Below are 15198 nucleotides of genomic sequence, written 5' to 3' on the forward strand. Positions count from 1 at the left end.
CTTTGAGGTCCCCACCTATTTTGGGGTCCTTCTCTTCCATTTTGGGGTCTCCACTTCCAACGTTGGGGTCTCCAGCTCCAATTTTGGGGTCCCCACCACTACTTTTAGGGTCTCCCACTCCAACTTTGGGGTCCCCACCGCTAGTTTTGGGGTCTCCACCGACTTTGGTGTCTCCAACTCCAACTTTAGGTTCTCCAACTCCAATTTTGGTGTCTCCAACTCCAACTTTAGGTTCTCCAACTCCACTTTTGGTGTCTCCAACTCCACTTTTGGGGTCTCCAACTCCACTTTTGGGGTCTCCACCTCCACTTTTGGGGTCCCCGCCCCCCGCGTGCGGGTCGGCGCGGCGCTGGGCCCGGTAATCGAACTTGTAGTAGGTGTGGAGGATGCGGCGGAGGAAGACGCGGCAGAGCTCCTCGGTGGAGCCTTTCTCCTGCAGGTACCGCTGGAGCCGAGCGATGATGGCGCAGACCCGCGCCTCGTCCTTCAGGTGCTCCACGTACTCTTTAGGGGGAGAGAGAAGACCACGTGTGGGGCGGGGGGACCCATAGCGACCTCGGGGGGGCACTTGGGGGGCGGTCGGGGGCGCTTGGGGGGTGGTCGGAGAGGGTTGGAGGTGGTTGAGGGACATCAAGAGGTGGTTATGAGGGGATAGGAGGTGGTTATGGGGCACTAGGAGGTGGTTATGGGGCCCCAGGAGGTGGTTATGGGGAGATGTGGGGCAGAGGGGCACTTGGGGGGCGGTTCGGGGCACTTGGGGGGTGGTCGGAGAGGGTTGGAGGTGGTTGAGGGACATCAAGAGGTGGTTGAGAGGTGGTTATGGGGTGATACGAGGTGGTTATGGGGCCCCGGGAGGTGGTTATGGGGCACCTCCTGCCCCCCAAGTGCCCCCCCGCCCCATAAGTGCCCCCCCCAGCCCCATAAGTGCCCCCCCTGCCCCCCAAGTACCCTGGGAGTGGGGGTCGGTGCTCTGCATGATCTTGGTGAACTCCTCGTCCATCCGCTCGACCAGCGTCAGGATACAGCCGCGCACCCGGAACGGCTACGGGGCCGCCCCACAGATCAGCCCCCGCCCCACGGATCTGACCCTCTGCCCCATAGATCAACCCCCTGCCCCATAGATCAACCCCCTGCCCCATAGATCCAGCCCCAGCCCCATAGATCCCATCAACTCCAGCTCCAGCAGCACCTATTGGGGCATCAGGATGCGGTTCCTGCCCCATAGATCCATCCCTCTGCCCCATAGATCCATGCCTCTGCCCCATAGATCCATCCCCAGCCCCACAGATTCATCCCCAGCCCCACAGATTCATCCCCAGCCCCACAGATCCAGCCCCAGCCCCATAGATCCCATCAACTCCAGCTCCAGCAGTTCCTATTGGGGCATCAGGACGTGGTTCCTGCCCCATAGATCCCTCCCTCTGCCCCATAGCTCCGTGCTCTGCCCCATAGAGACACCCTCTGCCCCATAGATTCATTCCCAGCCCCATAGATCCCTCCCCAGCCCCATAGATCCCATCAACTCCAGCTCCAGCAGCTCCCATTGGGGCATCAGGACGTGGCTCCTGCCCCATAGATCCCTCCCTCTGCCCCATAGATTCATTTCCAGCCCCACAGATCCATCCCTCTGCCCCATAGATCCCCCCCCAGCCCCATAGATCAGCCCCAGCCTCATAGATCCCATCAACTCCAGCTCCAGCAGCTCCTATTGGGGCATCAGGACGTGGTTCCTGCCCCATAGATCCCTCCCTCTGCCCCATAGATCCATCCTCTGCCCCACAGAGACACCCTCTGCCCCATAGATTCATTCCCAGCCCCATAGACCCCCTCCCCAGCCCCATAGATCCCTCCCCAGCCCCATAGATCCCCCCCCAGCCCCACAGATCCCATCAACTCCAGCTCCATCAGCTCCTATTGGGGCATCAGGATGCGGTTTCTGCCCCATAGATTCGTCTCTCTGCCCCATAGATTCGTTCCCTGCCCCATAGATCCCATCAACTCCAGCTCCAGCAGCTCCTAGTGGGGCATCAGGACGTGGTTCCTGCCCCATAGATCCCTCCCCTGCCCCACAGATCCCTCCCCCTGCCCCATAGATCCCTCCCCTGCCCCACAGATCCCTCCCCCTGCCCCATAGATCCCTCCCCCAGCCCCATAGGTGCCCCCCCGCCCCACAGCGCCCCCACCTGGTCGGGGTTGGCGAGGTTCTCGGACTCCTCGGCGATGTTCTCGCCCACGAAGATGTCGGGGTGCGCGAAGAGCAGCTCCAGCAGCTCCTCGATGCAGCCCAGGCACTTCTGCCACAGCTCGGGCTGCGGGACCCATAGCGACCCATAGGGACCCATAGGGACCCATAGGGACCCATAGAACCCCATAGGGACCCATAGGGACCCATAGGGATCCATAGGGATCCATAGGGACCCACAGGGACCCACAGGGACCCACAGGGACCCATAGGGACCCATAGAACTCCATAGGGACCCATAGGGATCCCATAGCGACCCATAGAGACCCCACGGAGACCCATGGCGACCCATAGGGACCCCACAGGGACCCATAGGGACCCCACAGGGACCCATAAAAGCCCATAGAAACCCAGAGGGATCCATAGGGACCCCATAGGGACCCATAGAGACTCCATAGGGACCCATAAAAGCCCATAGAAACCCATAGGGACCCATAGGGACCCCACAGAGACCCCATAGAGACCCCATAGAGACCCCATAGAGACCCCACAGAGACCCCATAGAGACCCCACAGACCCCACAGAGACCCCATAGAGACCCCACAGAGACCCCATAGACCCCACAGAGACCCCACAGAGACCCCATAGAGACCCCATAGAGACCCCACAGTGACCCATACGGACCCATAGGGACCCCACAGACCCCACAGAGACCCCACAGAGACCCCACAGAGACCCCACAGACCCCACAGAGACCCCACAGACCCCACAGACCCCACAGAGACCCCATAGAGACCCCACAGAGACCCCACAGAGACCCCATAGGGACCCCCCAGACCCCCCAGGGACCCCCCAGACCTTCATGCAGGCGGCCAGGTTGGGGCTGGAGTCGTAGAGGGAGGCGACGATGTTGAACTTGACCTTGAGCTCGAGGGGCACCCCCAGGCCCTGCTCCTGCACCACGGCCACCAGCAGCTGCAGCAGCTCCACCTGCCCGGCCCTGGGGGGGGGCACGGACCCATAGCGCCGTGGGGCAGCCCCACAGATCCCCCCCCAGCCCCATAGATCCCCCCCCAGCCCCATAGATCCAGCCCCAGCCCCATAGATCCAGCCCCATAGGAACTGGGACTCATGGAACTCCTACCCTGGACACACAGCGCTGCCCCATAGCGAGTCCCCCTGCCCCATAGCGAGTCCTCCTGCCCCATAGCGGCCTCCCCTGCCCCATAGCGACCTCCCCTGCCCCATAGCAGCATCTTCTGCCCCACAGCGGCCTTCCCTGCCCCATAGAACCCCGAGAGGAGCAGCTCAACCCATCCTGGTCCAGGAGAACTTGGGGTTCTGCCCCATAGCGCTGCCCCATAGCGACTCCCCTGCCCCATAGCGAGTCCCCCTGCCCCATAGCGGTCTCCCCTGCCCCACAGCGGCCTCCTCTGCCCCACAGAACCCCACAACCTGCCCCATAGAACCCCACAACCTGCCCCATAGAACCCCAAGAGGAGCAGCTCGACCCATCCTGGTCCAGGAGAACTTGGGGTTCTGCCCCATAGCGCTGCCCCATAGCGAGTCCCCCTGCCCCATAGCGAGTCCTCCTGCCCCATAGCGACTCCCCTGCCCCATAGCGAGTCCCCCTGCCCCATAGCGACCTCCCCTGCCCCATAGAACCCCACAACCTGCCCCATAGAACCCCGAGAGGAGCAGCTCGACCCGTCCTGCTCCAGGAGAACTTGGGGTTCTGCCCCATAGCGCTGCCCCATAGTGACTCCCCTGCCCCATAGCGAGTCCCCCTGCCCCATAGCGGCCTCCCCTGCCCCATAGCGGCCTCCCCAGCCCCATAGAACCCCACAACCTGCCCCATAGAACCCCGAGAGGAGCAGCTCGACCCGTCCTGGTCCAGGAGAACTTGGGGTTCTGCCCCATAGTGCTGCCCCATAGCGACTCCCCTGCCCTATAGCGAGTCCTCCTGCCCCATAGCGACCTCCTCTGCCCCATAGCGACCTCCCCTGCCCCATAGCGGCCTCCTCTGCCCCATACAACCCCACCACCTGCCCCATAGAACCCCAAGAGGAGCAGCTCGACCCGTCCTGGTCCAGGAGAACTTGGGGTTCTGCCCCATAGCGCTGCCCCATAGCGACTCCCCTGCCCCATAGCGAGTCCTCCTGCCCCATAGCGAGTCCCCCTGCCCCATAGCGACCTCCCCTGCCCCATAGCGACCTCCCCTGCCCCATAGCGACCTCCCCTGCCCCACAGAACCCCACAACCTGCTCCATAAAACCCCAAGAGGAGCAGCTCGACCCATCCTGGTCCAGGAGAACTTGGGGTTCTGCCCCATAGCGCTGCCCCATAGCAACTCCCCTGCCCCATAGCGACTCCCCTGCCCCATAGCGAGTCCCCCTGCCCCATAGCGACCTCCTCTGCCCCATAGCGACCTCCCCTGCCCCATAGAACCCCACAACCTGCCCCATAGAACCCCGGGAGGAGCAGCTCGACCCATCCTGGTCCAGGAGAACTTGGGGTTCTGCCCCATAGCTCTGCCCCATAGCAGCCTCCCCTGCCCCATAGCGGCCTCCCCTGCCCCATAGCAACTCCCTTGCCCCATAGCGAGTCCTCCTGCCCCATAGCGGCCTCCCCTGCCCCATAGCGGCCTCCCCTGCCCCATAGCGGCCTCCCCTGCCCCATAGAACCCCCCAACCTGCTCCATAGAACCCCAAGAGGAGCAGCTCGACCCGTCCTGGTCCAGGAGAACTTGGGGTTCTGCCCCATAGCGCTGCCCCATAGCGACTCCTCCTGCCCCATAGCGACTCCCCTGCCCCATAGCGACCTCCCCTGCCCCATAGCGACCTCCCCTGCCCCATAGCGAGTCCCCCTGCCCCACAGCGGCCTCCCCTGCCCCATAGCGACCTCCCCTGCCCCATAGAACCCCACAACCTGCCCCACAGAACCCCACAACCTGCCCCATAGAACCCCACGACCTGCCCTACAGAACCCTGAGAGGAGCAGCTCGACCTGTCCTGCTCCAGGAGAACTTGGGGTTCTGCCCCATAGCGCTGCCCCATAGCAACTCCCCTGCCCCATAGCGGCCTCCCCTGCCCCATAGCGACCTCCCCTGCCCCATAGCGACCTCCCCAGCCCCACAGAACCCCACAACCTGCCCCATAGAACCCCAAGAGGAGCAGCTTGACCCATCCTGGTCCAGGAGAACTTGGGGTTCTGCCCCATAGCGCTGCCCCATAGCGACTCCCCTGCCCCATAGCGAGTCCCCCTGCCCCATAGCGGCCTCCCCTGCCCCACAGCGGCCTCCCCTGCCCCATAGAACCCCACAACCTGCCCCATAGAACCCCGGGAGGAGCAGCTCAACCTGTCCTGCTCCAGGAGAACTTGGGGTTCTGCCCCATAGCGCTGCCCCATAGCGACTCCCCTGCCCCATAGCGAGTCCCCCTGCCCCATAGCGACCTCCCCTGCCCCATAGCGGCCTCCCCTGCCCCACAGCGGCCTCCCCAGCCCCATAGAACCCCACAACCTGCCCCATAGAACCCCAAGAGGAGCAGCTCGACCCGTCCTGGTCCAGGAGAACTTGGGGTTCTGCCCCATAGCGCTGCCCCATAGCGACTCCCCTGCCCTATAGGGAGTCCTCCTGCCCCATAGCGAGTCCCCCTGCCCCATAGCGACCTCCCCTGCCCCATAGAACCCCACAACCTGCCCCATAGAACCCCACAACCTGCCCCATAGAACCCCGGGAGGAGCAGCTCAACCTGTCCTGGTCCAGGAGAACTTGGGGTTCTGCCCCATAGCGCTGCCCCATAGCGAGTCCCCTGCCCCATAGCGAGTCCCCTGCCCCATAGCGGCCTCCCCTGCCCCATAGCGGCCTCCCCTGCCCCATAGAACCCCACGACCTGCCCCATAGAACCCCAAGAGGAGCAGCTTGACCCATCCTGGTCCAGGAGAACTTGGGGTTCTGCCCCATAGCGCTGCCCCATAGCGAGTCCCCTGCCCCATAGCGAGTCCCCCTGCCCCATAGAACCCCACAACCTGCCCCATAGCGCCCCGAGAGGAGCAGCTCGACCCATCCTGCTCCAGGAGAACTTGGGGTTCTGCCCCATAGCGCTGCCCCATAGCGAGTCCCCCTGCCCCATAGCGAGTCCCCCTGCCCCATAGCGACCTCCTCAGCCCCATAGAACCCCACAACCTGCCCCATAGCGCCCCGAGAGGAGCAGCTCGACCCGTCCTGGTCCAGGAGAACTTGGGGTTCTGCCCCATAGCGCTGCCCCATAGCGACTCCCCTGCCCCATAGCGGCCTCCCCTGCCCCATAGCGAGTCCCCCTGCCCCATAGCGAGTCCCCCTGCCCCACAGCGGCCTCCCCAGCCCCATAGAACCCCACAACCTGCCCCATAGCACCCCGAGAGGAGCAGCTCGACCTGTCCTGCTCCAGGAGAACTTGGGGTTCTGCCCCATAGCGCTGCCCCATAGCAACTCCCCTGCCCCATAGCGACTCCTCCTGCCCCATAGCGGCCTCCCCTGCCCCATAGCAGCCTCCCCTGCCCCATAGCGGCCTCCCCTGCCCCACAGAACCCCACAACCTGCCCCATAGCACCCCGAGAGGAGCAGCTCGACCTGTCCTGCTCCAGGAGAACTTGGGGTTCTGCCCCATAGCTCTGCCCCATAGCGACTCCCCTGCCCCATAGCGACCTCCCCTGCCCCATAGCGACCTCCCCTGCCCCATAGAACCCCACAACCTGCCCCATAGAACCCCGAGAGGAGCAGCTCAACCCGTCCTGGTCCAGGAGAACTTGGGGTTCTGCCCCATAGCGCTGCCCCATAGCGACTCCCCTGCCCCATAGCGAGTCCCCCTGCCCCATAGCGAGTCCCCCTGCCCCACAGCGGCCTCCTCTGCCCCATAGAACCCCACAACCTGCCCCATAGCGCCCCGAGAGGAGCAGCTCAACCTGTCCTGGTCCAGGAGAACTTGGGGTTCTGCCCCATAGCGCTGCCCCATAGTGACTCCCCTGCCCCATAGCGACTCCCCTGCCCCATAGCGAGTCCCCCTGCCCCATAGCGACCTCCCCTGCCCCATAGAACCCCACAACCTGCCCCATAGAACCCCACAACCTGCCCCATAGCACCCCAAGAGGAGCAGCTCGACCCGTCCTGGTCCAGGAGAACTTGGGGTTCTGCCCCATAGCGCTGCCCCATAGCGAGTCCTCTGCCCCATAGCAGCCTCCCCTGCCCCATAGCGACCTCCCCTGCCCCATAGCGACCTCCCCTGCCCCATAGAACCCCACCACCTGCCCCATAGAACCCTGAGAGGAGCAGCTCGACCCATCCTGGTCCAGGAGAACTTGGGGTTCTGCCCCATAGCGCTGCCCCATAGCGAGTCCCCTGCCCCATAGCGAGTCCCCCTGCCCCATAGCGGCCCCCCCAGCCCCATAGCGGCCCCCCCAGCCCCACATACCGGTCGGTGCCCTTCTTGCCGCGCGCCTGCAGGATCTCGTTGAGCTTCTTCACCACGACGGCCGGCGTGATCTCGGTGCCCTTCGCGAACATCTTGGGCTTCTCCTGCCCCATAGACCGCGACATGTGGGGCTGCCCCATAGCGCGACCCACGGCGGGGCCCACGGGGCCCTGCCCCACGGCGCCTGCCCCATAACCAGCCTCCAGCCCCATAACCACCCCCTCTGCCCCATAACTACCCCCCCAGCCCCACTCCTAGCCCCATAACCACCCCCTCTGCCCCATAACTACCCCCCCAGCCCCACTCCCAGCCCTATAACCGACCCCCAGCCCCATAACTACCCCCCCAGCCCCACTCCCAGCCCCATAACAACCTCCTCTGCCCCATAACTACCCCCCCAGCCCCACTCCCAGCCCCATAACCACCCCCCAGCCCCACTCCCAGCCCCATAACCACCCCCCTGCCCCATAACTAACCCCCCAGCCCCACTCCCAGCCCCATAACCACCCTCTCTGCCCCATAACTACCCCCCCAGCCCCACTCCCAGCCCCATAACCACCCTCTCTACCCCATAACTAACCCCCCAGCCCCACTCCCAGCCCCATAACCACCCCCCAGCCCCCCTCCCAGCCCCATAACAACCCCCTCTGCCCCATAACTAACCCCCCAGCCCCACTCCCAGCCCCATAACAACCCCCTCTGCCCCATAACTAACCCCCCAGCCCCACTCCCAGCCCCATAACAACCTCCTCTGCCCCATAACTAACCCCCCAGCCCCACTCCCAGCCCCATAACCACCCCCTCTGCCCCATAACTAACCCCCCAGCCCCACTCCCAGCCCCATAACCACCCCCTCTGCCCCATAACTAACCCCCCAGCCCCGCTCCCAGCCCCATAACCACCCCCTCTGCCCCACAACTAACCCCCCAGCCCCGCTCCCAGCCCCATAACCACCCCCCCTGCCCCACAACTAACCCCCCAGCCCCGCTCCCAGCCCCATAACCACCCCCTCTGCCCCATAACTAACCCCCCAGCCCCGCTCCCAGCCCCATAACCACCCCCCCTGCCCCACAACTAACCCCCCAGCCCCACTCCCAGCCCCATAACCACCCCCCCTGCCCCACAACTACCCCCCCAGCCCCGCTCCCAGCCCCATAACCACCCCCTCTGCCCCATAACTAACCCCCCAGCCCCACTCCCAGCCCCATAACCACCCCCTCTGCCCCATAACTATCCCCCCAGCCCCACTCCCAGCCCCATAACCGCCCCCCAGCCCCACTCCCAGCCCCATAACCACCCTCTCTGCCCCATAACTACCCCCCCAGCCCCACTCCCAGCCCCATAACCACCCCCTCTGCCCCATAACTAACCCCCCAGCCCCACTCCCAGCCCCATAACCACCCCCTCTGCCCCATAACTATCCCCCCAGCCCCACTCCCAGCCCCATAACAACCCCCTCTGCCCCATAACTACCCCCCCAGCCCCACTCCCAGCCCCATAACAACCTCCTCTGCCCCATAACTACCCCCCCAGCCCCACTCCCAGCCCCATAACCACCCCCTCTGCCCCATAACTACCCCCCCAGCCCCCCTCCCAGCCCCATAAGTGCCCCCCGCCCCCCGTACCTTGACGAGGGGGACCCCCCCCCGCACTCGCTCCCACTCGCCGTCGCCCTCCTCGTCCTCCTCCTCGTAGCGGCGGCTCCGCCGATCCAGCTTCTTCTTGGCCTTCTCCTCCCGCTTGCGCTCCCCCCCGCGCTTGTCGTCGTCCCTAGGGGGCAGCCCCACACTTAGGGGGCAGCCCCACACTTGGGGGGCGGCTCGGACCCACAGGAGCCCCCCCAGCCCCATAGGAGCCCCCCCAGCCCCATAGGAGCCTCCTCAGACCCATAGGAGCCCCCCCAGACCCATAGGAGCCTCCCCAGCCCCATAGGAGCCCCCCCAGATCCATTGAAAACCCCCTTTGGCCTCATTTCTATGGGGCAGCCCCACACTTAGGGGGCAGCTGGGCCCCCCCGCAGCCCTGCCCCACACTTAGGGGGCAGCTCGGACCCATAGGAGCCTCCCCAGCCCCATAGGAGCCTCCTCAGCCCCATAGGAGCCCCCCCAGACCCATAGGAGCGCCCCCAGATCCATTGAAAACCCCCTTTGGCCTCATTTCTATGGGGCAGCCCCACACTTAGGGGGCAGCCGGGCCCCCCCGCAGCCCTGCCCCACACTTAGGGGGCAGCTCGGACCCATAGGAGCCTCCCCAGCCCCATAGGAGCCTCCCCAGCCCCATAGGAGCCCCCCCAAATCCATCGAAAACCCCCTTTGGCCTCATTTCTATGGGGCAGCCCCACACTTAGGGGGCAGCTCGGACCCATAGGAGCCTCCTCAGCCCCATAGGAGCACCCCCAGCCCCATAGGAGCCCCCCCAGACCCATAGGAGCCCCCCCAGACCCATAGGAGCCCCCCCAGATCCATCGAAAACCCCCTTTGGCCTCATTTCTATGGGGCAGCCCCACACTTAGGGGGCAGCCGAGCCCCCTAGCAGCCCTGCCCCACACTTAGGGGGCAGCTCGGACCCATAGGAGCCTCCCCAGCCCCATAGGAGCACCCCCAGCCCCATAGGAGCCTCCTCAGACCCATAGGAGCCTCCCCAGATCCATCGAAAACCCCCTTTGGCCTCATTTCTATGGGGCAGCCCCACACTTAGGGGGCAGCTCGGACCCATAGGAGCCTCCCCAGCCCCATAGGAGCCTCCTCAGACCCATAGGAGCCTCCCCAAATCCATGGAAAACCCCCTTTGGCCTCATTTCTATGGGGCAGCCTCACACTTAGGGGGCAGCTGGGCCCCCCAGCAGCCCTGCCCCACACTTAGGGGGCAGCTCGGACCCATAGGAGCCTCATCAGCCCCATAGGAGCCCCCCCAGACCCATTGAAAACCCCTTTGACCTCGTTTCTATGGGGCAGCCCCACACTTAGGGGGCAGCTCGGACCCATAGGAGCCTCCTCAGCCCCATAGGAGCACCCCCAGCCCCATAGGAGCCCCCCCAGCCCCATAGGAGCACCCCCAGATCCATTGAAAACCCCCTTTGACCTCGTCCCTATGGGGCAGCCCCACACTTAGGGGGCAGCTCGGACCCATAGGAGCCCCCCCAGCCCCATAGGAGCCCCCCCAGACCCATAGGAGCACCCCCAGCCCCATAGGAGCCCCCCCAGCCCCATAGGAGCCTCCCCAAATCCATTGAAAACCCCCTTTGGCCTCATTTCTATGGGGCAGCCCCACACTTAGGGGGCAGCTGGGCCCCATAGCAGCCCTGCCCCACACTTAGGGGGCAGCTCGGACCCATAGGAGCCCCCCCAGCCCCATAGGAGCCCCCCCAGCCCCATAGGAGCCCCCCCAGACCCATTGAAAACCCCCTTTGACCTCGTCCCTATGGGGCAGCCCCACACTTAGGGGGCAGCTCGGACCCATAGGAGCCCCCCCAGCCCCATAGGAGCCCCCCCAGACCCATAGGAGCCCCCCCAGACCCATCGAAAACCCCTTTTGGACTCATTTCTATGGGGCAGCCCCACACTTAGGGGGCACCTGGGCCCCATAGCAGCCCAGCCCCACACTTAGGGGGCAGCTCGGACCCATAGGAGCCTCCTCAGCCCCATAGGAGCCCCCCCAGCCCCATAGGAGCCTCCTCAGACCCATAGGAGCCTCCCCAAATCCATGGAAAACCCCCTTTGGCTTCATTTCTATGGGGCAGCCCCACACTTAGGGGGCAGCCGGGCCCCCCAGCAGCCCTGCCCCACACTTAGGGGGCAGCTTGGACCCATAGAAGCCTCCCCAGCCCCATAGGAGCCTCCTCAGACCCATAGGAGCCTCCCCAGATCCATAGGAGCCTCCCCAGATCCATCGAAAAGCCCCTTTGGCCTCATTTCTATGGGGCAGCCCCACACTTAGGGGGCAGCTGGGCCCCCCAGCAGCCCTGCCCCACACTTAGGGGGCAGCTCGGACCCATAGGAGCCTCCCCAGCCCCATAGGAGCCCCCCCAAATCCACTGAAAACCCCCTTTGGCCTCATTTCTATGGGGCAGCCCCACACTTAGGGGGCAGCCGAGCCCCATAGCAGCCCTGCCCCACACTTAGGGGTCCCCCCCCTGCCCCACACTTGGGGGGCAGCCCTCACTTCTTCAGGAACTTGGAGGCCAGGGAGGTGAATTTCCCGTCGTCCTCGTCCGACTCCGAGTCGGTGTCCGAGTCGTCCGAGCCCCAATCCTCGTCCGACGACTCCTCCTCGTCCTCCTCCTCCTCCTGCGGGGGCCGCACTTAGGGGGCAGCCCCACAGATCCCCCCCCAGCCCCATAGATCCCCCCCCAGCCCCATAGATCCCCTCCCCAGCCCCACAGATCCCTCCCCAGCCCCACAGATCCCCCCCAGCCCCACAGATCCCCCCCCCAGCCCCACAGATCCCCCCCCCAGCCCCACAGATCCCCCCCCAGCCCCACAGATCCCTCCCCAGCCCCACAGATCCCCCCCCAGCCCCACAGATCCCCTCCCCAGCCCCACAGATCCCCCCCCCAGCCCCACAGATCCCCTCCCCAGCCCCACAGATCCCCCCCCAGCCCCACAGATCCCCTCCCCAGCCCCACAGATCCCCCCCCCAGCCCCACAGATCCCCTCCCCAGCCCCACAGATCCCCTCCCCAGCCCCACAGATCCCTCCCCAGCCCCACAGATCCCCTCCCCAGCCCCACAGATCCCCCCCCCAGCCCCACAGATCCCCCCCCCAGCCCCACAGATCCCCCCCCAGCCCCACAGATCCCCTCCCCAGCCCCACAGATCCCCTCCCCAGCCCCACAGATCCCCCTCCCCAGCCCCATAGATCCCCCCCCAGCCCCACAGATCCCCCTCCCCAGCCCCACAGATCCCCTCCCCAGCCCCATAGATCCCCTCCCCAGCCCCACAGATCCCCTCCCCAGCCCCATAGATCCCCCCCAGCCCCACAGATCCCCCCCCAGCCCCACAGATCCCCCCCCAGCCCCACAGATCCCTCCCCAGCCCCACAGATCCCCTCCCCAGCCCCACAGATCCCCTCCCCAGCCCCATAGATCCCCCCCAGCCCCACAGATCCCCCCCCCAGCCCCACAGATCCCCCCCCAGCCCCACAGATCCCTCCCCAGCCCCACAGATCCCCCCCCAGCCCCACAGATCCCCTCCCCAGCCCCACAGATCCCCCCCCCAGCCCCACAGATCCCCTCCCCAGCCCCACAGATCCCCCCCCAGCCCCACAGATCCCCTCCCCAGCCCCACAGATCCCTCCCCAGCCCCACAGATCCCCTCCCCAGCCCCACAGATCCCCCCCCCAGCCCCACAGATCCCCCCCCCAGCCCCACAGATCCCCCCCCAGCCCCACAGATCCCCTCCCCAGCCCCACAGATCCCCTCCCCAGCCCCACAGATCCCCCTCCCCAGCCCCACAGATCCCCCCCCAGCCCCACAGATCCCCCTCCCCAGCCCCACAGATCCCCTCCCCAGCCCCACAGATCCCCTCCCCAGCCCCACAGATCCCCTCCCCAGCCCCATAGATCCCCCCCAGCCCCACAGATCCCCCCCCCAGCCCCACAGATCCCCCCCCCAGCCCCACAGATCCCCCCCCAGCCCCACAGATCCCTCCCCAGCCCCACAGATCCCCTCCCCAGCCCCACAGATCCCCTCCCCAGCCCCATAGATCCCCCCCAGCCCCACAGATCCCCCCCCCAGCCCCACAGATCCCCCCCCAGCCCCATAGATCCCCCCCCAGCCCCACAGATCCCCTCCCCAGCCCCACAGATCCCCCCCCAGCCCCACAGATCCCTCCCCAGCCCCATAGATCCCTTCCCAGCCCCACAGATCCCCCCCCAGCCCCACAGATCCCCTCCCCAGCCCCACAGATCCCCCCCCAGCCCCACAGATCCCTCCCCAGCCCCATAGATCCCTTCCCAGCCCCACAGATCCCCCCCCAGCCCCATAGATCCCTCCCCAGCCCCATAGATCCCCTCCCCAGCCCCACAGATCCCCCCCCCAGCCTCACAGATCCCCCCCCCAGCCCCATAGATCCCTCCCCAGCCCCATAGATCCCTCCCCAGCCCCACAGATCCCCCCCCAGCCCCACAGATCCCCCCCCCCAGCCCCATAGATCCAGCCCCACAGATCCCACCTCCAGCTTCTTAAGGAATCGGCCCCGAGCGTCGCCGCCTCCTTCTTTCTTCTTGAGGAACGAGGAGACGTCGGCGTCTTCGTCCGAGTCCGACGAGCTGGAGCCTGCGACCCACACATCCTGCCCCATAGATCCTGCCCCATAGATCCCCACCCCATAGATCCCCGCCCCACAGCTCCCTGCCCCATAGATTCCATCCCAGAGAGATCCAACCCCACAGATCCTGCCTCAAAGATCCTTCTCGGACCTGTTCTGCCCCATAGATTGACCCATAGATCCTGCCCCATAGATCCTGCCCCATAGATTCTGACCCCTAGAGCCCTGCCCCATAGATCCTGCCCCATAGATCCCTGCCCCATAGATCCTGACCCCTAGAGCCCTGCCCCATAGATCCTGCCCCATAGATTCCATCCCAGAGAGATCCAACCACACGGATCCTGCCTCAAAGATCCTTCTCGGACCTGTTCTGCCCCATAGATTGACCCATAGATCGACCCATAGATCCTGCCCCATAGATTCTGACCCCTAGAGCCCTGCCCCATAGATCCTGCCCCATAGATTCTGACCCCTAGAGCCCTGCCCCATAGATTCTGACCCCTAGAGCCCTGCCCCATAGATTCTGACCCCTAGAGACCTGCCCCATAGATCCTGCCCCACAGATTCTGACCCCTAGAGCCCTGCCCCATAGATTCTGACCCCTAGAGCCTCGGCCCCATAGATCCTGCCCCATAGATTCTGACCCCTAGAGTCCTGCCCCATAGAGCCCTGCCCCATAGATTCTGACCCATAGATCCTGCCCCATAGATTCTGACCCCTAAAGCCCCGGCCCCATAGATCCTGCCCCATAGATTCTGACCCCTAGAGCCCTGCCCCATAGATCCTGCCCCATAGATCCCTGCCCCATAGCTCCTGACCCCTAGAGCCCTGCCCCATAGATCCTGCCCCATAGATTCCATCCCAGAGAGATCCAACCCCACAGATCCTGCCTCAAAGATCCTTCTCGGACCTGTTCTGCCCCATAGATTGACCCATAGATTGACCCATAGATCCTGCCCCATAGATTCCGACCCCTAGAGCCCTGCCCCATAGAGCCCTGCCCCATAGAGCCCCGGCCCCATAGAGCCCCGGCCCCATAGAGCCCCGGCCCCATAGATTCTGACCCCTAGAGCCCTGCCCCATAGATTCTGACCCCTAGAGCCTCGGCCCCATAGATCCTGCCCCATAGATTCTGACCCCTAGCGCCCTGCCCCATAGATTCTGACTCCTAGAGCCCTGGCCCCATAGATCCTGCCCCATAGATTCTGACCCCTAGAGCCCTGCCCCATAGATCCCACCCCATAGATCCTGCCCCATAGATTCTGACCCCTAGGGCCCCGCCCCATAGATCCCTGCCCCAT

General features: G+C 65.2%; 2 protein-coding genes across 2 annotated transcripts in view; one reads left to right on the forward strand and one right to left on the reverse strand.

Annotated features, from left to right (window-relative positions):
* Window positions 1-15198, forward strand: part of LOC138734474 (uncharacterized) — a 108253-nt gene that overhangs the window by 48799 nt on the left and 44256 nt on the right. The gene's annotated exons all lie outside the window — the stretch shown is intronic.
* LOC138734512 (eukaryotic translation initiation factor 3 subunit C-like) overlaps window positions 1-15198 on the reverse strand; it is a 32017-nt gene that overhangs the window by 10591 nt on the left and 6228 nt on the right. Inside the window, exons 7-14 of the mRNA XM_069882219.1 lie at window positions 13802-13905; window positions 11794-11918; window positions 9258-9402; window positions 7633-7736; window positions 3041-3182; window positions 2184-2309; window positions 949-1042; window positions 332-504 (exon numbers count right to left, since the gene is read on the reverse strand). Of these exons, the coding sequence (XP_069738320.1) occupies window positions 332-504; window positions 949-1042; window positions 2184-2309; window positions 3041-3182; window positions 7633-7736; window positions 9258-9402; window positions 11794-11918; window positions 13802-13905 (1013 nt within the window). The remainder of the gene's footprint in view (window positions 1-331; window positions 505-948; window positions 1043-2183; window positions 2310-3040; window positions 3183-7632; window positions 7737-9257; window positions 9403-11793; window positions 11919-13801; window positions 13906-15198) is intronic.

The sequence above is a fragment of the Phaenicophaeus curvirostris genome, unplaced genomic scaffold (assembly GCF_032191515.1).
Source record: "Phaenicophaeus curvirostris isolate KB17595 unplaced genomic scaffold, BPBGC_Pcur_1.0 scaffold_84, whole genome shotgun sequence".
Lineage (NCBI taxonomy): Eukaryota > Metazoa > Chordata > Aves > Cuculiformes > Cuculidae > Phaenicophaeus > Phaenicophaeus curvirostris.